The sequence below is a fragment of the Hippopotamus amphibius genome, chromosome 1 (genome assembly GCF_030028045.1).
Source record: "Hippopotamus amphibius kiboko isolate mHipAmp2 chromosome 1, mHipAmp2.hap2, whole genome shotgun sequence".
NCBI lineage: Eukaryota > Metazoa > Chordata > Mammalia > Artiodactyla > Hippopotamidae > Hippopotamus > Hippopotamus amphibius.
Genome location: NC_080186.1, coordinates 102,977,342 through 103,003,061, shown reverse-complemented (window position 1 = coordinate 103,003,061; position 25,720 = coordinate 102,977,342). Strand labels below are relative to the sequence as shown.

At 35.0% G+C, this 25,720-nt stretch overlaps 1 protein-coding gene across 5 annotated transcripts in view; it reads right to left on the bottom strand.

The window, feature by feature from the left end:
- MAN1A2 (mannosidase alpha class 1A member 2) overlaps nucleotides 1-25,720 on the bottom strand; it is a 144,749-nt gene that overhangs the window by 49,487 nt on the left and 69,542 nt on the right. For 3 of the 5 annotated variants that reach the window (XM_057720485.1, XM_057720522.1, XM_057720493.1), the window contains exons 6-8: nucleotides 16,096-16,190; nucleotides 9,584-9,707; nucleotides 9,317-9,373 (exon numbers count right to left, since the gene is read on the bottom strand). In XM_057720485.1, the coding sequence (XP_057576468.1) occupies nucleotides 9,317-9,373; nucleotides 9,584-9,707; nucleotides 16,096-16,190 (276 nt within the window). The remainder of the gene's footprint in view (nucleotides 1-9,316; nucleotides 9,374-9,583; nucleotides 9,708-16,095; nucleotides 16,191-25,720) is intronic. The other 2 variants (XM_057720502.1, XM_057720512.1) reach the window with 1 other exon arrangement.

Below are 25,720 nucleotides of genomic sequence, written 5' to 3'. Positions count from 1 at the left end.
ATATAAGATTGAAACTGAATGTAACTGACCCAAAACTACCTGTCGAAAGCAGAGTAATGCTCAACAGGCATAAAAGGCAAGGGATAACACACAATTGCTCTGGTACGGAAAGAAAAACAGCAAATGCAAACCTTCTGGTTAAAGTGAACCATAGACCATCAGGCATGTGGCTGTTTTAATTTACATTCCCACCAAAAGTGCAAGAGGGTTCCTGCTTCGCCAGACTCTCCAGCATTTACTGTTTGTAGATTTTCTGATGATGCCCATTTTAACCAGCGTGAGGTGATACCTCATTGTCGTTTTGATTTGCATTTCTCTAATAATTAGTGATGTTGAGCAGCTTTTCATGTGCCTCTTGGCCATCTGTATGTCTTCTTTAGAGAAATGCCTATTCAGGTCTTCTGCCCATTTTTTGATTGGGTTGTTTGTTTTTTTTAATATTCAGCTACATGAACTGTTTATATATTTTGGAGATTAATCCTTTGTCTGTTGATTCATTTGCAAATATTTTCTCCCATTCTGAGGGTTGTCTTTTCGTCTTGCTTATAGTTTTCCTTTGCTGTGCAGAAGCTTTGAAGTTTCATTAGCTCCCACTTATTTATTTTTGTTCTTATTTCCATTACTCTAGGAGGTGGGTCAAAAAAGATCTTGCTGTGATTTATCTCAAAGAGTGTTCTGCCTATGTTTTCCTCTAGGAGTTTTATAGTGTCTGGCCTTACATTTAAGTCTTTAATCCACTTTGAGTTTATTCTTGTGTATGGTGTTAGGAAGTGTTCTAATTTCATTCTTTTACATGTAGCTGTCCAGTCTTCCCAGGACCACTTACTGAAGAGGCTGCCTTTTCTCCATTGTACATCCTCACCTCCTTTGTCATAGATTAGTTAACCACAGTTTATCTCTGGGCTTTCTATCATGTGCCATTGATCTATATTTTTGTTTTTGTGCCAGTACCATCTTGTCTTGATTACTGTAGCTGTCTAGCATAGTCTGAAGTCAGGGAGTCTGGTTCCTCCAGCTCCGTTTCTCTTCCTCAGGATTGCTTTGGCTATTCAAGGTCTTTTAGGACTTTTTGTTGTAGTTCTGTAAAAAATATCATTCGTAATTTGATAGGGATTGCACTGAATCTGTAGATTGCTTTGGGTAGTATAGTCATTTTCATGATATTGATTCTCCCAATCCAAGAACATGGTATATCTATCTGTTTGTGTCATCTTTGATTTCTTTCATCAGTCTCTTATAGTTTTCTGAGTACAGGCCGTTTACCTCCTTAGTTAGGTTTATTCCTAGGTATTTTATTCTTTTTGCTGCAACGGTGAATGGGATTGTTTCCTTAATTTCTCTTTATGATCTTTCATTGTTAGTGTATAGGAATGCAAGAGATTTCTGTGCTAATTTTGTATCCTGCAACTTTACCAAATTCATTGATTAGCTCAAGTAGTTTTCTGGTGACATCTTTAGGATTACCTATGTACAGTATCATGTCATCTGCAAACAGTGACAGTTTTACTTCTTTTCCAATTTGGATTCCTTTGATTTCTTTTCCTTCTCTGACTGTTGTGGCAAGGACTTCCAAAACTATGCTGAATAGTAGTGGTGAGAGTGGGCATCCTTGTCTTGTTCCTGATCTTAGAGAGAATACTTTCAGTTTTTCACCACTGAGAATGTTTGCTGTGGGTTTGTCATATATGATCTTTATTATGTTGAGCTAGGTTCCCTCTATGCCCACTTTCTGGAGAGTTTTTATCATAAATGGGTGTTGAATTTTGTCAAAAGCTTTTTCTGCATCTATTGAGATGATCATGTGGTGTTTATTCAATTTATTAATATGGCGTATCACACTGATTCATTTGTGTATATTGAACAATCCTTGCATTCCAGGGATAAATCCCACTTGATCATGGTGTATGATCCTTTTAATGTGTTGTTGGCTTCTATTTGCTAGTAGTTTGTTGAGGATTTTTACATCTAAATTCATCAGTAATACTGGGCTGTAATTTTCTTTTTTTGTCGTATCTTTGTCTGGTTTTGGTATCAGGGTGACGGTGGCCTTGTAGAATGAGTTTGGGAGTGTTCCTTCCTCTGCAATTTTTTGGAAGAGTTTGAGAAGGATGGGTGTTAGCTCTTCTTTAAATGTTTGATAGAATTCACCTGTGAAGCCGTCTGGTCCTGCACTTTTGTTTACTGGAAGATTTTTAATCACAGTTTCAATTTCATCACTTGTGATTGGTCTGTTCATATTTTTTATTTCTTCCTGATTCAGTCTTGGAAGGTTATACCTTTCTAAGAATTTGTCTGTTTCTTCCAGGTTGTCCATTTTATTGACATATAGTTGCTTGTAGTAGTCTCTTATGATGCTTTTTATTTCTGTGGTGTCCATTGTAACTTGTTTCATTTCTAATTTTATTGATTTGAGTCCTCTCCCTCTTTTTCTTGATGAGTCTTGCTAAAGGTTTATCAATTTTGTTTTTCCCAAAGAACAAGCTTTTAGTTTTGATTTTTGCTATTGCTTTCTTTGTCTCTATTTCATTTATTTCTACTCTGATCTTTATGATTTCTCTCCTACTAATTTTGGGTTTTGTTTGCTCTTTTTTCTCTAGTTTCTTTGGGTGTAAGATTAAATTGTTTATTTGGGATTTTTCTTCTTTCTTGAGTAGGATTGTATTGCTATAAACTTCCCTCTTAGAACTGCTTTTGCTGCATCCCATAGGCTTTGGATTATTGTGTTTTCATTGTCATTTGTCTCTAGGTATTTTTTTTATTTCCTCTTTGATTTCTTCAGTGATCTCTTGGTTATTTAGTATTGTTTAGCCTCCATGTGTTTGTGTTTTTTACAGTTTTTTTTTCCTGTAATTGATTTCTAATCTCATAGCCTTGTGATCAGAAAAGAGCTTGATACAATTTCAATTTTCTTAAATATACCGAGGCTTGATTTGTGACCGAAAATGTAATCTATCCTGGAGAATGTTCCATGTGCACTTGAGAAGAATGTGTAATCTGCTGTTTTGAATGTAATGTCCTATAGATATCTATTAAATCTAGCTGGTTTATTGTGTCATTTAAAGTTTGTGTTTCCTTATTAATTTTCTGTCTGGATGATCTGTCCATTGGTGCAAGTGGGGTGTTAAAGTCCCCCACTATTATTGTGTCACTGTCAACTTCCTCTTTCATAGTTGTTAGCATTTGCCTTATGTATTGAGGTGCTCCTATATTGGGCGCATATATACTTATAATTGTTATCTCCTCTTCTTGGGTTGATCCCGTGATCATTACGTAGTGTCCTCTCTTGTCTCTTGCAGCATTTTTTATTTTAAACTCTATTTTATCTGATATGAGTATCGCTACTCCAGCTTTCTTTTGATTTCCATCTGCATGGAATATCTTTTTCCAACCCTTCACTTTCAGTCTGTATGTGTCCCTAGGTCTGAAGTGGGTCTCTTGTAGACAGCATATATATGGGTCTTGTTTTTGTATCCATTCAGCCAGTCTGTGTCTTTTGGTTGGAGCATTTAGCCCATTTACATTTAAGGTAATTATCAATATGTATGTTCCCATTACCATTTTCTTAATTGTCTTGGGTTTGTTTTTGTAGGTCCTTTTCTTCTCTTGTGTTTCCCACTTAGAGGAGATCCTTTAGCATTTGCTGTAGGCCTGGTTTGGTGGTGTTGAATTCTCTTAGCTTTTGCTTGTCTGTAAATCTTTTGATTTATCCATCAAATCTGAATGAGATCCTTGCTGGGTAGAGTATTCTTGGTTGTAGGTTCTTCCCTTTCATCACTTTAGTTATATTGTGCCCCTCCCTTCTGGCTTGCAGAGTTTCTGCTGAGAAATCAGCTGCTAACCTTATGGGAGTCCCCTTGTATTTGTCATTTTTCCCTTGTTGCTTTTAATAACTTTTCTTTGTCTTTAATTTTTGTCAGTTTGACTACTATGTGTCTTGGTGTGTTTTTCCTTGGGTTTATCCTACCCAGGACCCTCTGTGCTTCCTGGACTTCGGTGCCTATTTCCTTTCCCCTGTTAGGGAAGTTTTCGACTATAATCTCTTCGAATGTTTTTTGGGTCTTTTCTCTCCCTCTTCTCCTTCTGAGACCCCTATAATACGAATGTTGGTACATTTAATGTTGCCCCAGAGGTCTCTTAGGCTGTCTTCATTCTTTTTCATTCTTTTTTCTTTATTCTTTTCTGCATCAGTGATTTTCACCATTGTGTCTTCCAGGTCACTTATCTGTTCTTCTGCCTAAGTTATTCTGCTATTGGTTCCATCTAGTGTATTTTTCATTTCAGTTATTGTATTGCTTATCTCTTTGTTTGTTCTTTAATTCTTCTAAGTCTTTATTAAACTTTTCTTGCATCTTTTTGATCTCTGCATCCAGTCTTTTTTTCAAAGTCCTGGATCATCTTCACTATCATTATTCTGAATTTTATTTCTGGAAGGTTGCCTATCTCCACTTCATTTAGTTGTTTTTATGGGGTTTTATTTTGTTTCTTCATCTGATACAAAGTCCTCTGCTTTTCCATTTTTTCTATCTTTCTGTGGCTGTGGTTTTCGTTCCACAAGCTGCAGAAGTATAGTTTTTCTTGATATTGCTGTCTGCCCTCTGGTGGATGAGGCTATCTAAGAGGAATGTGTGCACTTCCTGATGGGAGGGACTGGTGGTGGGTAGGGCTGAGTGTTGCTTTGGTGGGTGAAGCTCAGTAAAACTTTAATTTGCTTGTCCGCCAATGGGTGGGGCTCGGTTCCCACCCTGTTGGTTGCTTGGCCTCAGGTGACCCAGCACTGGAGCTTACAGGTTCTTTGGTGGGGCTAATGGCAGACTCCAGGAGGGCTCACGCCAATGAGCACTTCCCAGAACGCCTGCTGCCAGCATTCCCTTCCTGGTGGTGAGCCACAGCTGCCCCCCACCTCTGCAGGCAACACTCCAACACCAGCAGGTAGGTCTGGTTCAGTCTCCTATGGGGTCACTGCTCCTTCCCCCGGGGTTCTGGTGTGCACACTACTTTTTGTGCGCCCTCCAAGAGTGGAGTCTCTGTTTCCCCCAGTCTTGTGCAGGTCCTACTATCAAATCCCACTGGCTTTCAAAGTCTGATTCTCTGGGGATTCCTCCTCCCATTGCCAGACCGCCAGGTTGGGAAGCCTGACATGGGGCTCAGAATCCTCACTCCAGTGGGTGGACTTCTATGGTATAACTGTTCTCCAGTTTGTGAGTTGCCCACCCAGCAGTTATGGGATTTGATTTTATAGCAATTGTACCCCTCCTACCATCTGACTGCAGCTTCTCCTTTGTCTCTAGATGTGGGGTGTCATTTTTGGTGAGTTCCAGTACTTCTTGTTGATAACTGTTCAACAGTTAATTGTGTTTCCAGTGCTCTTACAAGAGGGAATGAGCACATGTCCTTCTACTCTGATATCTTGAATCTGGTCTCTCTAAATCTTTTTATCTATCTTTTCATTTCCATACATTTACTAGCTTGTCTCAATTTTGTCTTCTAAGTCTCTTACTATATTTTGGGGGTTTTTTGTTTTTTTTTTTTAATTTTCTCATCTTTATTGGAGTATAATGTTTTACAGTACTGTGTTAGTTTCTGCTGTACAACAAAGTGAATCAGCTATATATATATATACGTATATCTCTATATCCCCTCCCTCTTGAGCCTTCCTCCCACCCTCCCTATCCTACCCCTTTAGGTCTTCACAAAGCATCTAGCTGATCTCCCTGTGCTCTGTAGCAGCTTCCTACTAGCTATTTATTTTACATTTGGTAGTGTATATGTATCTATGTTACTCTCTCACTATGTCTTAGCTTCCCCTCCCCATCCCTGTGTCCTCAAGTCCGTTCTCTACTTCACATCTTTATTCCTGCCCTGCCACTAGGTTCATCAGTACCATTTTTCTAGATTCCATATATATGTGTTAGCATACGGTATTTGTTTTTCTCTTTCTGATTCACTTCACTCTGTATGACAGACTCTAGGTCCATCCACCTCACTACAAATAACTTAATTTTGTTCCTTTTTATGGCTGAGTAATATTCCATTTATGTATGTGCTACATCTTCTTTATCCATTCATCTGTCAATAGACATTTAGGTTGCTTCCATGTCCTGGCTATTGTAAATAATGCTTCAGTGAACATTGTGGTACATGTATCTTTTTGAATTATGGTTTTCTCTGGGTATATGCCCAGGAGTAGGATTGCTGGGTCATATAGTATTTCTATTTTTAGTTTTTTAAGGAACCTCCATACTGTTCTCCATAGTGGCTGTATCAATTTACCTTCCTACCAACAGTGCCAGAGGGTTCCCTTTTCTCCACACCCTCTCCAGCATTTACTGTTTCTAAATTTTTTGATGATAGCCATTCTGAATGGTGTGAGGTGATACTTCACTGTGGTTTTGATTTGCATTTTGAATGCTTTCTTTTTACTTTCATTTTGCCCTTCATTTTGGCAATACCTTAATTTTTTCATACAATTTATTACTGATATCACACCTTATCTTCTTGTTTCACAGAGATGAGAGCTTCATTATCTTCTCTCTCATGGTGATGTTTGGTCCAGGTCTTCAATTGCTATTTTCTGATAAGTATTTTTTGGCCATCATTTATTTTTCATATTTCTTCCCTCTTTTTTTTTCTGGTAATATTTTTGTGTAAATTTTATACATATTCTTTTTTTGATGGCTTACTCATTACTATTTTTCTTGAACCAGCAATTCACATGAGTTTTGACATAAAAGGATAAGTAGAGTCCAGATGTGAATATGCTTTTTTAAGCCTTTGCTTCTCCTCAGGCAACTGAAACTAGCAATGCAGCACGACTCATAACAGAGAATCTGTCATTCATTCTCTTCCCTCACCAAAGTGTACAGGTACAAATATAGCTTGTCAAGGAGATTCATAACTGATTTCTGTTTTTCTAGCTTCTCGACACGTATTTAGTGGGGTCCAAAGAAGCATCCACCATCAGTCTGTGATCCTGTTCTCACTGTTGCTAATGAGGATTTAGTTCTGTACCTCAAGATGTACCACTTAATTTAGAGAACTGCTCTATAAGCTTTTTATTTTTGAAATCCGTAGACACCAATATCCTCTCCTCAGTTATCCAAACCTCTCTCTGACCTTGATTGCTTATGCCAACCTTTCTTATTTTGTTATATTAAGTATCAAGTATCTCTTAATTTTGTTAAAAATGGAGTTCATAGTTCTGTTTCTCCTTTTTGTTGCTTTTAGGTGATTTCTATGGGTTAGGTCATCCACTTAAGAAATACCATATGTTAGATTATCTCTGTTTTACAAATTTATCACCTTTTTAATCTCTTTATGTTTTCCCCTATTTTCACTATGATCATCTCTTGCTTTTATTCCATGTCAGTAATTCAGTTTTCAACTACATGCAGTAAGTTGTTATTTTTATTTATTTTGCAGAAATAGATTATGTAAGATCTCAACTTGTTTCTTTAGCTCTACAGCCTTCTTGTATTTTACTGTTTTATTTTGGTTTCGAGTTCTAATTTTACTGAATTCAGTCTCTATTATAGTATGAATTGCTCACAGAGACTTTTAAAATTTCAAACTGGGTTCTTAATCAGTCTTTTACATGCTATTTACTGCCCCGCTTTTGTTTCCTGCAGTATGTCTGCATAATTGTCATGCTTTCTCTTTCATCTTGCTCACATTTAACTGGGTCAGCTCTGACCTGAACTCTGGTTTGAAAGAGTATAGATGAATTGTCCCCAAATTCTTTCCTACTATATGTGTGTGGGGATATTCCCCCCTTTTGGATACAGTCTGAGATTTGGAGTACTAGTATACTAGCTCATTTCCTGAATCCTATATGCTCATAAGGATGGAAGGTGAGAACATCTCTAGAGCTATGGACAGTTGTATACTAGACATCCTAGTAAGATTAACAGGGAATACCAGGAACTTGTTGACTTTCTTTCTCTGCCCAGTAAGGATTCAGGATAGGGTGGGAAACAGACTTAAGTATCATAGCTAGCAGAAATCTTTTTTTTTTGGTTATCGCATGTTTACGACGTGAGGCTGCAGCTTTTCCTTCATTTTTGCTGATCTTTACTATTTTCATTGTTGATGAATTTTTGCTGATCTTTATTATTTTCATTGTTATTGTGCATTTACTCAGGAAAGGGAGAATTCTGTAATCTAGCTCCATTTTGCTATCTTTACCTGAAAATACTTCTCAATTGATGAAATATTTCATACGTGGAAAGGAATATATTTAGATTCTACTCATACCTGAATTTAAGAAATACAACACTGCGTAACCTTTGCTGTTCTGTTTACTGCTACCCATTCACATAGCACCGCTTTTGTCCTGGATATGGTCACACCTTGAATTTTATGTTCGTCATGATCTTGATTCTATTAACATCACTTGTGAATCCCTAAATGGTATTTTGTTCAGCTCTGCTTCTTTTAAACTGTATAAAAACTGTATTATACTCTTGATTGATGAATGCAATCATAATTTATTTTAACTAATGTATTCAATCTTCTCCTATAAATTGCTAATAGAAACAATATTTTTATGTATATGATGTAAATGTACATATCAAAGAACGGAACTGCTAGGTTATGGAGTACTTATGTATTTTCAACTTTATTAGATTCTGTCTTTTAAATTTAAGCCTTTAGTGCTCCTAGAATTATGATAATCTACAATTGCTACCATTGTTACAACACTTCCACATACATGTGGGTCTGTTTAAGGGCTATTTATTCCGTTCATCAGCCTTACTTGTCTCTATACACCAACACTACACTGTTAGTGTTGATGACTGGGTAATGCAAACCCTCCCAAGATGTTTTTCTTCAGGAATATTCTGAATGTTTCTCTTCTATTTAAATTCTAGACGTCTCTAGTCAAGTTCCATTTTTTTTTAAAAAATGGCATTGGGGTATTGATTGGCATTGAAGTGATGCTATAAATAAACCTGGAGATGACTGAAATTTTTATGATATTGTTTTCCTATACATGAACATAATACATCTCTCCATTTATTTAGGTCCTCTTCAATGTCACTTAGTAGTTTTGAACTTTGTTTATCTTTTGTTATCTTTATTTGTGGGAAACATACCCTTATCCCACCACATAAGATATGTTTTTATAAATGATACTTTCTTGCCTGCTGTAGCTGGTACAGAGAAATTCTACTGATTTTTAATATTTACATTGATCTTTTATTCAAAATATAAATTAAGCTCATTTCTAATAATCTATATGTAGATTGTCTTAATATTTTACATAATCATCTAATCTGTGAATAGTTACTGTTTTCTTTCTTCCTTTTCAATTCTTTACCTTTTTGTTCATTTTGTTTCTTATCTTGCCATGCCGACTAGGAACTTCAGCACAATGCTAAACAGAGATAGTAATGGAATTTTTAAAAAACCTATTAGTAGTTACATCTTCTCAAATAACAGTAAAATTTTAAATGTGTTCTAAATAGAAGGGACATTTCTTTATATATTTTTAAAAAGGCAAACATTTTCTGAGCATTAATCAAATCTTTGGGATAAATCCTACAGGATTCTTTTATAACAAAGAAAAGAAGGCAAGAAAACTAACCTTTTTGTAGTAAATCGGGTTTCCTGTCAAGTAGCTGAGGTGGACAAATTCCATATGTAGTGTACCAAATTCAGCAAGAATGCTGCTACCTGCAGATGCCCAGCCCCAGTTTCGCCCTACTCCACTGAATGAAAGAAAAGGTAAAAGGAGACAGGATTGGGAAAAAAACCAAAACATTTCTTTAATGAATACTTAAATTTCAAATAAATCTCTCAGAAATTATTATCTCAAACACAATAGATTACTTATATCTAAAATTTTATTATTTTAAAATTATTTTGAATAGAATATCCACATGTTCTAAAAATCAAAACAATGTAGAAAAGTATACATTAAATATTTTTCTCCCCATTCTCATCTCTCTTCCCCTTACAGGCCCCAAATATAATCATTCATTAGCTTCTTATAAATAAATACAGAAATTTCTATGCATATATAAGCAATCCAAATATATATACTCTTATTTTCCTCCTTTCTTAAAAAAAACATAGCAAAGTATACTTACTGCTCTGTACATTGGATTTTACTATTAAGATGTACCTCAGTAGGCTTTCCATATCAGTTCATAAACAACTTTCTCATTTTTTTTTTAAACAGATGCACAGAATTTCATGACATTAGTGATTTTCAATTGAAATGTCTCACCCCAGAGGCATATGAAAATGAGTGAGAGCATTTTGAGTTGTCTCAAACCTTGAAGGTGCAACTTACATTTATCGTGCTGGGGCCAAAGATGTAACAGGACAGTATCAAGATAAGGAACTGTCCTGCCTCAAATACTGATAGTGCCTGTATGAAAACTACTATGTTATATGATAGATATAACTTATTTAATCTATCCTCTATAGTGGTCCTTTGGCACATTTCTAATATTTTACTATTCTGAAAACTTTTATGGTAAATAATCTTGTGTACATTTCATTTGTGCAGATATATGTCTAGGATATCTTCTTACTTTTTTTTTTTTTAGCCTGCCTTATACATCTTTATTGGAAGCCAAACCATATAAATGAAAAAGTGTAGACTCTTTGGATGTTATCTTCTTTCTCAGAAGCTTAACTTTCCTCTGAAGCATAGGTTGAATATAGGCAGATTACCTTGGTTTTAGGCTTTGTTAAGGGTAGTCAATTTGTTTTTACCTCTCCTTCTAGGATGTGGCCCTCTGGGATCTCAGCTGAAAGCCTGGGGTGTTTACCAAGGGCCCTTCACCTTGGCAGCTTTAAACACTAACCTCTGTCTCCCCAGTACCATGTAGTTGTTAAATTTTCTCCTTTATATCTACTTGTATACTGGCTATTCAATATGATATGTTTTATTTATCTGTGTTAAGAAAACATTAAAATAGATATCAGGATATATCACTACCTTGCTTATAGTTTGTTAATTTTTTGGTGCTATTTTTTATATCATCTTTGAAATTATGATAGGCAAATACCAGTAACATATTTTTTTGAAGCCAGACATAAGAATCAAGGAAGAAATATGGATACAGTAACTACGTAGGACAGTCATTCATTTAAATATTAAGTGCCTACTATATCTGGGAAATATAGTAGTGAACCTAACATATAACATTCATGTTCCCATAATAAATAAGATCATTTTAAATAGTGATAATTGTTATAAAGAAAATTAGAGTGACAGACTACTGAGTACTAGTGATAGAAAATGAGTTTGAAAACTTCATGTATAATGTTCAAAGAGTTTCTAAAATGACACAACTTAAATTGAGACCTGAATGATAAGAAGGAGCCAGTGATGAAAAGATCTGGAAGAAGAGAATTCCCAGTACAGGAAACAGCAAACGTAATGGCCCTGAGGAAAAAAGTGGCTAGCGTGGCTGGAACTCAGGAAGGGGAAGTGAACGACACAGAATGAGGTTAGAAAGCTAGGTAAAATCCAGACTGTGCAGAAATTCTGTAGGCTAAGGTGAAATTTAATTTTTTTTTAAGTATGATAGAACATCATGGAGAATTTTAAGGAATGTAACATAATAAAGAATAAAGCATACCATTTAGAAAGATTACCTAGGCATCAGCATGGCAAATGGATTACAGCATAGTCAAGTATAAACACAAAACCCCATTTCCATGTAAAAACTTTCTTTCCCAAAGTCCCAAATGAAAGTTTCATTCATAGTACATTCAAACACCTCAAAATACTAAATTCTAAATAAGGTTTTTCAATTTTTATTTTACAAACAGCCTCATAGGGCCCTCCACCTTGGCAGCCTTAAATACTAACCTCTGTCTCCCCAGTACCATGTAGCTATTAAATTTTCTCCTTTGCCCTTTAGCCTCCATATGCTGTTTTCTAGTTTCTTTGAGTCTTGCACCATACATGTGCAGGTACAGAATCAGCCAACAGTTTGAGGAAAATGTGTACATAAATTCTGGGGCTTTTTCTCTGCAATTCCTTCCTGTGCTGAGATACTTGTCCCTCATGTCTCAGCCCTTTTGGCAGCTCCAAGACCTGACCATAGTTTTCTTTGCCCTAAACGACCACTACTTTAGGCGTGGCCTCAATTGCCCTGCACCATAATATGCCCTCAGGGGAAAAGCCAGTGTTTCTACAGAGATGACCTTTTCTTAGCATCACAGCCCCTTGGGTCCTCCCTTAGTTAGTTGTTCTCCAATCCCTTCAAACCATTTTGCTGAGTTTTATGACTGTTTTCAGTGTGAGAGTTAACCTGATATAAGCTATTCTATGGCTGGAACTGCAAGTTTATATTAATTGTTCAAGTAGCAGAGGTCATGTGTTATTCCTACTAGAACTCTAAATCATTCTCTAAGGTCTTTTCTACTTTTAGGAGGAAGTAAAAAATATAAATCTTTCTCTCATAGAAGGACTGATGGTTTTGGTTTTAGATCTTTTAGCACTAGTTGACTTTTTAAACTCTGTATCATCTAGATAAATATTCAATTAGGTAAGTCAAATGACAAATATGGAATGAATATGAGCTTTTTTAAAGACAAGAACCATATCTTAGAATTATCACTAAAGTGTATATAGAATAGAGTAATACATGATTTGGTATAAGAGTTGAAATAGATGTAGAAGATAAAGATAATAATCCTAACTACTGATGTAGTACATAGGTTCCTAGTCCTGCCATTAAGTAGCCAAAGGACCTTGAGCAAGATATTTATCTTCTGTGACCCAGGAATCCACTCCTGGGTGTTTACCTGGAGAAAACCGTAATTCCAAAAGATACATGCACCCCAACGTTCACTGCAGCACTATTTACAACAGCCAGGACATGGAAGCAACTTAAATGTCCATCAACAGAGGAATGGATAAAGAAGATGTGGTACATATATACAATGGAATATTCCTCCCGTATATAAAGGAACGAAATTGTGCCATTTGCAGAGACATGGATAGACCTAGAGACTGCCATACAGAGTGAAGTAAGTCAGAAAGAAAAACAAACGTCATATATTAATACATATATGTGGAATTTAGAAAAATGGTAGAGATGAACCTATCTGCAAAGCAGAAACAGAGACACAGACAAAGAGAACAAATGTATGGACATCAAGAGGGGAGAGGGGTGGGAAGGAGTGGGAGATTGGGATTGATGTATGTACACTACTATGTATGAAGTAGATGGCTGGTAAGGGCCTACTGTATAGCACAAGGTAAAAAAAAAAAAAGCAGGTACAATCTGCTTGCAGGACATATAGTAAGTTAACCTTAAAAATGCATTCCAATATACATTAGGTGCAGACAAATACTGTCTGATTCCACTTATACAAGGTACGTAAAACAGTCAAATTCATAGAGTCAGAAAGTACATTGGTAGATGCTGGGGCTGGGGTGGGGGGAGCGGAGGAGGAATGAGGAGTTAGTGTTTAAAGGGGGCAGAGTTTCAGTTTAGGAAGGTGAAAAATTCAAGAGATGGATGATGGTGAAAGTCACACAACAATATGAATGTACTTAGTGCCACTGAACTGTACAGTTAAATCTGGTTAAAATAGTATGTTTTATATTATGTGACTTTTACCACAATGAAAAAATTAAATTAAAAAAAAGATATTTGCTTTCTCTGAGACTCAGTTTCTTTATCCATAATGTGAGAATTTATGATACCTAGTTCACATGACTGTTAGGAAATTAAATGACATCTAAGATTGTGAAAACACCTCACAGAGAGCCTAGTAAGAATAGTATCTAATGAGTTTTTGAATAATTTTATTCTAAGTTATTTTAACAGTTTATCTAGGGAAAAAAAAAACTTCCTCAATCTGATAAAGACAATTGATAAAAACATCTACAGCCAACATCATGTGATAACATTTTTTAAAAAAGCAATATTATAAAAACATTTTATGGAAATCCAGGAGACTATAAAATATAGGTGAAGACAAATTTTTAACCAAGACTGAGAACCCCAAAGTTAAAAAAGATATATTTGAATATATAAAAATTTAAAACTTAGGAATGAAGAATTATTATAAATAAAGACAACAAACAAGTAGTAGAACAAGGAAAAAAAGAAATAATTCTATAACCTATGAGGCTCTTCTATAAAATAACTAGAAAAAGACAAACAATCCAATTAACACTTAGGAACAGACAGTTCACAAAAAACAAATCCAGTTGTCCAATAAAATTATGAAAAGATGCTCAAATTCACTAAGCAGAAAATACAAATGAAAATAACAATAGTAACACTTTATAGCCATCAGTCTCCTGAAAGTTAAACAGAGCGTATACTTGTAGATATTTTGGTACTCTCACACATTGTTGGTAGAAATATGATGAACTATATATAGCCTTTCACAAAACATCTGGAGAGTTGCTACTGTATTTAAAAATACATATACGCTTTGATCCAGCAATTTCACACTTGGGAATCTATCCTACAAAGATAAAAAAGACATATGCCCTTTGATACAGCAATCATATTCTTAAGAATCATTTTCAGATAAAATTCCCCACTATACAAGGACATATATAATAGGATGCTATTGTAACAATGTTTATTGTAGCAAAATTATGGAAATAAACAAATATCACTGATATGGAATGATTAAACAAATTATGGCATAAGCTGTGTATTATAGTGTATCCTATATCCCACTATGTAATCATCACAAAGATTGATTTAAAGTTTTGTGGCATGACCTGGAAGAGTACTGCCACGAGATTTTGTTGAGTGAGAAAAATAAGAGGTAGAAAAGGAAGTATCCAAACAAACAATAAAAAATTTTAAAAGCTCCACCAGTATGTATTTTTGTGCTTCTGTATGCTATATCATATTGTAGGAAATAAATAATGTTAGATTATGAACATAAGTTGGTTTCAGACAGCAAAGCTGGAAGAAAATCTATTCGTGAGACACATGTAGAACTCAATAGAAAACAAAAACAAAAACCTTTAAAAAACAGGTAATTACATCTGTGATCTATAAACTCAAGAATAATATGTATGTGCATGAATACATACAAAGAAACAACATGAAAATTAAACTTAGGTTCAAGACACGGTCCTTGAAAACCCTTCTACTTTCATCTCAATCTGTTTGAGGTTTTGCAATGCTGGATTTTTTGGTTATTTTCTATACAGACTAGTAATAATGATGATGATGATATCCTGCAGTCTTTCTTCATCTGAGATTTAAACTGTAAGTTTATTAAATGAAAATTCTTATTATCTAAGAAAGTTATATAACTCTGACAATGCTATTGAAGGAAGCATCAGAAAATCTGTTATGAAACTAAGGAGAGAGAACAGGTATGTGCACAACATCATTTGGCCATATCATTTTGTGGAGGCTGGTGTGGAACTCTAGCTAGCTTCTTCCTCACAAACAGGCGGTTTACATTATATATATTGCATGACATCAAAGAATAATAAAGTTAGATTTCATGTTCAGTATTAAATACTGATTTCTCAGTGAAAATCAAAACTTTATAAAGTTCTCCATTAAAAAAAAATGACTAAAATGATTAGTTTTCCCAAATAGAGCTGACACAGAATTATGCCTCACTTTGAACTTCAATAGTATAAATACCATAAAAAGAACCCTATAGTCGTCATGAATTATGTCTTGCCTTTTCATTAGTAAGGCATTCAGCAACAGGAAGCCCTGATTTTAAGGTATACTGTGTTCCATTTGGACTTAGAAAAAGATCAACAGGCCGTGTACAATGCAGAAAAGAGGGAAAGCACTCTGAATCCATTACATCACTAAATGGAAATGAATAAGCAAATCTTAAACAACTATTTTGTAAGAGACAGAAATCTAGACTTAGAGAAACATGCAGCAGAAACCAGAATACAGTTAAGGCAAGTGAACTGTTTCAAAGTAAAGAACATATTTTAAAACTCAGACAATGTTTTAAAGAAATATGCTTCTGCATATATGCAGAGAAAAACAGTTTTAAGTCTTAAAAAGTATGGCAGGGGCTGATCATTACAAATTTCTAATACCTTTTTAAAAGGTCAAAAAATCAGTTAATCCAATTTACTCAGAACAGGAATAACCACATAAAAATAGAATTTACCTTTTCAGATTCACCATTGCCCAAGGAATCCCCGTAGGTGTGTTAAAGGCAGGAAGGAGTTTCTCAGCCAATTGAACTGCTTTAATCTTGAATATCTGAGATAAAAACATGAACATTCATAAATTATGAAGTTATTGTCAATAATATTTCCTGATCTCTTATAGGATGCACACCACACTGTACGGGATACATGAAAGTATGAGGGGAAAACCTGGCATCTCTTTTGGTACCACGGAGCATACAGCAGTCAGAGAAAATGGTTGTAAAGTGGATGGATACTGAGGAAAAAGATACCCAACGTGAAATGGCCAGAAACTACAATTAATTGAAAGGGAAGGACATGGTTTTGGTGTTGATATTCTCTGTATTTTCAACTGGCAAAAAAATCTGAGAGAAAACACTAGGTATACAAAGCTTAGTACAAAGATTAAAACAAAAGAGAGACGCAACCCAATTTGGATAAATGCCCTTGAATTACTATAAGCATGTTAATATCTCAGTATTCTCCATCAAGGTTCAATCACATTTATTAAAAGAAAAGAAAATGTTTATGTTCACAGTCCAAGTTTATTTTGTGAGTTATAAATGCTTCACTCCTTGGTCCCAGTTGCTGCTTTTTTTGGTACACAAAACAATAAATTGCCTAAGTATCAATGGTTCTCATACTTTCAAAACCATGTACTATTACCAAGACATATACAGTAAGATTTCTAATATTTTTAGCATATACCAACAGATTTGTGTACCTTATTTTGGAGGCTACTGACTTACAGAGACTCAAAAGTGAGATTAGGTCATGATATCCTACTAGGAAAAGTGACTTGTTCTTCTATATGCCCTAAGCCTATCCTCTCTCAAATTAATTTTAAATTCATTGGACATTTAAGGTTCCATCTTTTCACTGCAGTCAAGTATTTTTGATAAAATATTATTAGGTTTTCCAAATAAGTAAGTAGTTGAAAGCTTGGACTGGATCAAAGTTCTAAGTTGACATATTAAACAAAGCACACCAACATTATTGGGGGTATAAATTAGAGAGGAGTATGTGCAAGTAGACAAAGCAATATGATGTTAAGATGTTTTGCAAGGTTCCTTAAATAAGAAAAAACTTAGCAGAACTTTTAATTAGATATTCTCATACATTTATGATTTACAATTTCCTTGAATACCTACTTTAACACAAAAAAACAATAAAAAATGTAACAATTTAAGGTAAAAGTTTTAATAATTTTCTCATATTCATTCCATTAATTCAGAAAAGCAAAGGGAAAACTCAGTTCTCTTTGTATTAACATTTATATGTTAGTAAATAGAAATTACATTATGTAGTAAATAGTATTACTTCTTTACCTCGTGCTTTACCATGGACATGCTAGGACAAAGGGACTAAGTTCTTATCTAAGAACTAATATTAATACCATGTATTTGTTAACCACATATTTTTGTATATCTTTTACATATAAAAATAATATTCAAAATGGTAAAATGACTTATAAACGTAAGCTTTTTCTAAACAGAAAGCATTCTTATTTCTCTTCCAGAAGTAATTAGTGACATATTTTCTAATTTTCAACTACCTGTCAGTTAACATATACAGTAACCAATTATAGTACACAACTCAAAAAGAAAACACCACGCTACAGTCATTGAGAAAAAATTCCTTATACAGAATGCTTACCTTAATTTATTTAGGAATATACAAAATCTTTAATGATAAATATACCACAGCCTTATATTTCCTATTTTCAGAAACATAGTTTGGCAGACAACAGTAACAGCTAATTTAAAACAAATTAGTATGGAATGCAGGCAAATAATATAAAATCCAAAAAGTATCAAAGTAAAACATGTCTCTTTTCCAGTCCTATCCCTTGACCACACATTTCCTTCTATTGATACAATGCAAACAGCTACCAATTTCTTAAATATCTAGTAAATATTTTGTGCTAAATCAGTTCTATGGTATACACAGCTCCTAGCACTGTCACATCAAATCCTCATTTTCCATTTCTCAGAAATAGAAATTCTATTACAGTTTACACACACACAGTCGTTGCTTCTGTCTGTCTTTCTCTCTCTCAAACATAGAATATCAAATACTCTATTCTCAACTTGCTTCTTTCACTTATTGCACCTTGGAGATCTTTCCAAATCATTCTACCTCCTTCTCTTTAATGGCTGCAGAACTTGCCCTTGTATAGATAATACTGTAATTTATATAGTCAGTCTCCTATTGATAGAAATATGTTTCCAAATTATGTGACTCTTCAAGATAAATTCCTAGAGTAGAATTAAATGAATCTATGGATACAGTCACTCATAATTTTAATAGTTAATGCCAATTTGTTCTCCACACGTTTCACAAATTTATATTTCTACCTGAATGTATGACCAGCTATTTCCCTGGATTTTCGTTAACATAAAATTTGTCAAGTTTTTGATTGCTGCTAATCTGATAGTTGAAAAAGGATACTCCAGCGTCATTTTTATTTTCATTTCTTTTATTATGAATGTGGTAGATACTCAACACTCACTCAAATCACCTTTCAAGCATACCTCCATGCACTGCAGAGAATGGAAAACTATAAATAACATTTCCCAGACTCCACTCCAGCTAAAGTTCGAGATAAGGACTAGGCATTGCTGAGTATATATAAATATGCAACATTTGGAAGGAAGAAGCAGTGGTCTTTCAAGCACAGTGGTGACGATGTCTGATGCTTCTATGGTAGCCCTAATGAAGTTCCAGTGACTGGTCCCTAGCCTCAAAGATAATGTGGGCAATGGAGGGAATGGAGCTGGATCATGCCATGAAAACCACATAGCATCCCTAAGCATTTCTCCTGGCTGCATGTTTCCAAGCTATATAACAAAATATGTGATTTCATAGCCCTCCCAAAGATTCTGTTAGCTGGTCAGTATCCGCAAATAAATCACTATATAAAACAGACTGCTTCCTGCAACTAGGACTCTTGACTAATAAGTTGATGAAAGTGAATCAATTATTTACATGTTTAAGAGCTTCAAGAACATTTAAATAAAGATTTCCAAAACGTTTATTCATAGAAAAAAACTTTTACGTAGAATTCATCGTCTATTATGTAAAATCTCCCAGTTATTTTTACTGGAACAAATTGTCAGTAATGGAACTATGCTAAATCTGGTCCTAGGTTTAGAAAAATTAGGACTAGAAGAATTACCTACGTCTGGAAGAACTGGAAGAAATGAGATTAAACATAAAATGTGGCAAGATTATGAAGTGCTTTAAAACATAAGCAATAAAACTTAGGGTAACACAATAGATAACACAGAAGCACTATAGATTCTTGAGGAGGTAAGTAATATTAGAATCCATGTACACCTTTAGTTGTTTCTTTGGTTTGAGTATTTAAACTACTAAAGCAATAGTTTTTCAGCCTGTTTTCAACCTAGTAGAGTTGGAATGTAAAATAAAGTCAAGAGTTCTTAACACTCAAATGAATTCCCATTTCATTCAGCGTAAAGCCACAGCTCTTTAAAAAGCTATAAGACCTTTTTTAAAAAATAAATCTATTACTTCTATGGCCTCACTCCCTTTCTCCCCCCTCCAGTGACCTTCTTCAGCCCAACTAACCTCTTCTGTTACTCCCTGAGAATGCCAGTTATGCTTTTTCTTCACTAACTTTCACTTGCTGTTCCTTTCAACTAAATGCTCTTATAAACGAAATCCTCAAGGCTCTGTTACCTCCTACACCTCTTTACACAAATGTTATCTTCACATGCACTCCTTGATCATCCTATTTGAAATTTAAAACCCCTTATTCCCTTCCATGCTTTATTCTTCTCCTGAGTACTTATCACTAACAGTGTATATATGTGTGTATATACTCTCTCCCATATACACCTTGTTTATTACCTTTTGCCCTCACAGCAGAATGTAAGCCATGGTTGAGCAGCAATTTTTTTTCTCATATTCGCTGTTGTATTCTTAGTACTTAAAAGAGTGTGTAGTGTATCTGAGATGCTCAACAAGTGTTGAACGAATTAAAGAAGCCAAAGGGTACAGAGATTTAAAACAAACAAGTAAATCATCTTCTCTCTCCTCCATACCAACTCCATCCCCCTGAGATATTCAATGTTAACATACAGAAGTTCTAAGGACTTTTTAAGATAGCCTACAAAAATACTGGGATGGTGATGGCAACAGCAAGCATATATATCAATCCATTTACTCCTCACAACAACCCAATGAGATAAATATTACTGCTATTCCCATCTTACAGAGTTGAAACCGAGGTACTGCATAAAACAGTAGTTAAGTTGCCCAAGGTCATACAGCCAGTAAGGGGTAAGCCTGAATTTAAACCCAGGCAGTCCAGCTCCCAAGTTCATGTTCTTGCTTTACTATTTCTCTGTATTAGATATAAATACAGATATAGACAGAGATATTTTATACTGTGCATTATTTAATCTTAATTTTATAGTCAATAATTAAATTCCTTAAAATGTTTTATTAATTTATTGCACAACTGTGTCCTCCCTCTTGAATGATCATTTGGCTAATATAAAATTCTGCACTGGCAGTTATTTTATCTCCGCAGTATAAACATATTATTCCAATGTCTTCTGGCATCTATTGCTGCTGAAAACTCTGCTGTCAGCTGCCCCTTTTTTTTTTCATGTTGCTTATTATATCTGAGTTGGGACACTACATAACAGACATACAACATATAATATGCTAGGAGGTTGTCATTCTTTTGTAAGTAATCAGCCCTTTTTCTTTGGTAGCTTTTATTATTTCCTCCTTATTTTTGATATTTTTTCAAATACTGATTCTCTATCATTTATTCCATTAAGCTCACCTGAGACTCCTAATAAAACATTCATTGAAATTTCTCAATCTGTTTTCTCTCTCTCAACTCTTCTTCCTATTTTCTCTTTTTGGCTCTCTAGACTACATTCTAGATGAATTTTCATTATCTCTGTGAACAGGGGCATCCTTAAAGGTTAGACAGGTGTTTCTTAGGACCAAGTAAAGGTTCCTACAAAACTGCTGGTTAATACAGAGGTAGAAACACATCTCCCACTCTTAACGAGCCTGAAAACAATATTTCATAACTCATGATGAAATATAAGATTGTATCATACTTGCTAACAAGTTAGCCTGCCAGTTTCATGAATATTGGCAGAAGACACAAGACTACTGCGTCAGAGATAAAAGACTACATTATTCACGGCAAAGCAGCAGCCGAAGCCTCAAGTTTACTTCCGTTGGTCGTACACATTCCACCCTCACCTCCACCTAAGTCTCACAGAGACAACCCAAAGGGCCCCTGATGGATTCCTGCACGCACAGTGGGTTGCCTCACAGAAGAACACTGTGTTTGGAGAATCTCTTTCAGAGTTAAGTGAAAGCAAGCCTATTCAAGACATTAATTCACCCCTGCAAGCATAACCCTGATGAGCTGGGGAGAGTAGTCAGGGGCTTTATTCTTGGTAGTCCCAGCAGAAGTGTACAGAGGTGCACAGGCCCCACAGTGGACTGCTTTCCTCAACCTTCCACATCAGCGGTCACAGAGGTGCCTTCCTGCAGCAGTAGCTGAATTCACCTTGCAGTTTTCCCAACACTCGCAGAACCGGCTTCATCACCCTCAATCCTCACTCCAAAGACACCTGCCAGCACACTTTCACCAGAGGTCTGAGTGTCAGCTCCGTAGAGCCCTTCCTCTTAAAGTTTCCCGGTTTCAGTAACTAAAAACCTCTTGCCCATAGTGCCTCAGCCTCGGGTGCTTCCTGTAGGAGCCACCGCCATGATACCTTATTCTTTTTAGTCTAGCACTTTCTACCTAATCTAACTTTATACCTAGTTAATAACTCTTTATATAAAATTCTCTCTGTTCAAATAACTGGCATGCTTTCTACCTCTGTCTCTTAATTCTGTTTCCGATTTGTTCTGACTGATAAATAATACATATTTTGCTATTACCTATTGTTAAATACTACTTATTTAAAACAGGAAAATGAAAAAAAAGGAAAAAAAATGTAAATCACACATAGTTCCTCTATTCTGCACCAAATACTATTAATATTTTGATATATTACCATCCTCTTTTTTTTCTGTACAAGCATACAATATTTTATGTAATTGGATTTTTTATTCTTTCCTTTCCTGCTACTAACATAATATTATAAGTACCTTTCCAATTTTTACAAAATTGCCTAATTTACTGTATCCATTTCCTCTCCTGCCACTCACTGCTCCACCTATTTCAACCTGGTTTCTGTCCCCATCATTTTACTTAAAAGGATCTTGCTAAGGATTAGATGCACAGTTGAGCAAAGAGCATTTTCAGACATTATTGACTAGTTCCTCCTTAAAATACAATAAATAATACTACAATCTCCGTGCCTCACTCATCCTCCTCATTCTTGACCTTTAATGTTGTACTTCTTGAGGGTTGAGTCTAGGTCCCCTTCTCTTCCTATTCTAAATTGTTTCCCTCAGCAAGTTCATGTGTGCTTGTTTTCAGTTATCAGCAAAGCAACTGCCTCCCAAATTTTTATCTCCAGTTAAGACTTCTCCACTGAGTACCAGATCCATTACATCTGTCTACTACTTATTTCTACTTAAATATAGCAAAGTCCCCTCAAATTCAAAACACTTGAACTGATGAGCTTCCTCTCCCAATCCAGTATTCTTAAAGTTTTCAATATCCAGTAACTGCCCCACCATCGGTCTAGTACCAAAACCCAGAAAACTGGAGGCAGGACCAACTCCTCCTTCTGCCTCATTTCCCCCTCCAAAATATCACCCAATCCTTTTTAATCTATCTTCCTCAATATCATTTACCTCTCATCTCTACAACCCATCCTATTCCAAGTTGCTATTATTTCTTGCCCCAAATACTGCAATGGCTAACTGACGGGATGAATGGAACACACACACACACACACACACACACACACACACACACACACACCCCCCCAAGGTATTGGTCTAAACTTGCTTTTGTCACTAAGTGTATCAAGCATATGTTTCCTGGTTGAAATAAATCAAGCTTATGTTCACAGTTGTACAGTATTCTACAGTAGTAGATGTATCCATTTATTCAACCTGTTCCCCTAGATGAATATTCAGGTCTTTGCAAACACTGGCTACTACCTATTTTCAAACATTGGCTACTACAAACACTAATGCAATGAAAAAATCCTTCTGAGTATACCTTATGTATCCACGTTGTTACTTTTAGATAATAGATTCCTAGAAGTGGGTTACTGAGTCAGAGAACTTTAAATTTTAAATGTTACTCTGACACAAGCTAAATTATTTTCCAAAAAGCTTGTATCATTTGTATTCTCTCCAACAGCATATCATAGTATATTTGATTATATACTATACATTTAAAGTGGGTGCATTTTATTGTATGTAAATTAACTTCAAAAGAGTTGCTTAAAATAAATACACTGCCAGCTTTTAAGTTCTTTACCAGGCAGAGAACGTGGAAGGGTGAGAGTCTATTTCAGGGAGAAAATTATGGTACAGCTCTAAAAACATATAGGGAAATAATGTGGTCTAAATACGCAGCTTCATGCATGCGGAGTTTAGGGCTTTTTCTCTGTGGCTCCCTCCTGCCCTGGACTTTACCCCTAAATTTCTAACACCTGTGGTAGCTCTAAACTCTGTCTTCTGACATGATTTTAAATACGATTTTTTTACTTTCTCTTTCTGATATTTCACTGTTAGTATAAAGAAACAACAGATATCTGTATATTAATCTTGTATCCTGCTACCTTGCTTGAATTTATTTATTAGTTCTAACAGTTTTTGTGTGGATACTTTAGGGTTCTCTATAGAGTATCCTGTCATCTGCATATAATGATAGTTTTACCTCTTTTCTTCCAATCTGGATACCTTTTATGTCTTTTTCTTATCTGACTGCTATGGCTAGGACTTCCAATACTATGTTGAATAGGAGCGGTGAGAGTGGGCATCCTTGTTTTGTTCCAGCATTTATTGGAAAGGCTTTCAGCTTTTTGCCATTGAGTATTATGTTGGCTGTGGGTTTGTCATAAATGGCTTTTATTATGTTGAGATATGTTCCCTCTATACTCGTTTTGGTGAGAGTTTTTATCATGAATGGATGTTGAATTTTATCAAATGCTTTTTCTGCATCTACTGGGATGATCATATGGTAAACTCTATCATCTGATCAAACCAGTAATCGTAACCATAATCAACTGTGAATTGGTATTAGTATTCTGACTTTAAACATGTATGAATGTATACAAATGTGTAGATGAACTCACATATTTAAGACGAAATGTTGGAGAGTATATTTAAAATGGTATCTGGGTCAGCAAAGCTTAGTGGAATGTTTTGTCCAATTACCAACGCATCCATAGAAAATGCAGTGGTCAAATTTTCAGTGGAAATTGCAATAACTTCTGAAGCAAAAATGAAATGAAAATTAGTGCAATAAGGACAATAATGGCTAATATTTAAACCAGGAAAAATTAACACTATAACATTTCTCTTTTTTACTCAGAACTTTAGGGTGAAAGAGGGACATTCTATTTGTCTTAGAAAATATCCCTGAACTTATACAGAAGCAATCTTACCTACAGGACACAAAGTACACAATTGTGTTTTAGTAAAGAAAAATTCTGCTGTTGTTGTTTCTTTCATTTTGTTTTTATATTCTGTGAGACATGTATTAAACTCCCCATAACCATTTCTCTAGTTTATCTGACAGATTTCAGATGCAGTTATCCACATAAATTACATTATTATCTTATTCAGGAAGGCATGCCACTTTGATAACCACTGAAAAATGAGAAGAAACAATACTGTAAAAGAAATGTCATATATTTGAGGCTAGTATCAAGTAAACATAATAAATCATCAAGATTTTTTAACTTGTGAATATTTAAAATAAATAGCCTTGTTCTGAGAAAATTAAATGATAAAGCTTCATATTTATAATATTAATAAATCATAGGACAGAGGAACACTTTGTTAGGATGGCATATAACCCTCATTTGGTTCCCCATACCAAAACATAGAATGTATGTAAAATGTTCTCTATTCTACTTACACTCTACCTAAATATAAGAATGGTACTTTGCCACGTTACAAATTATAGTTAATTTTCTTTCTTATGCGAGACAGAGGCATTTACTGTCTATCCAGTATTAGAATAATCTCATATTCAATGTTTTATTTATTTTTAGCAAATTTTAGGGCTTTATTTTTGGTTTCCCAGAATAAATATGGATCAGAGCTTTCAATGTAAGATAATCAAGTGGAAGAGTAAAATGGTCAGCAAAATCTGATTGTATGAGAAAGAAAAGTAAAACCTGTTCTCTCTGCTTCTTAGCAGAGTAGACGCTATCCTAAGAAATTAACTTATGATATCTATTTTTAAATAAGCAAAAAGATTTCCCAGCTGTTAGAAACATAGTATATTTACCACACAGGAAAAAGCCAAAGGGAGAGGAAACGTGAAGTAGTCTCTATTAAGTCTGGTGATACTGTTAGGCACCGTCAGGTAATTTAATCCCCACAACTCTCAGGTGAAGTCTCTCACACTTCTGTAGAGGACAAAACTTAAGTTGCAGAAGGTAAGTGGCTTGACAAACATCATTA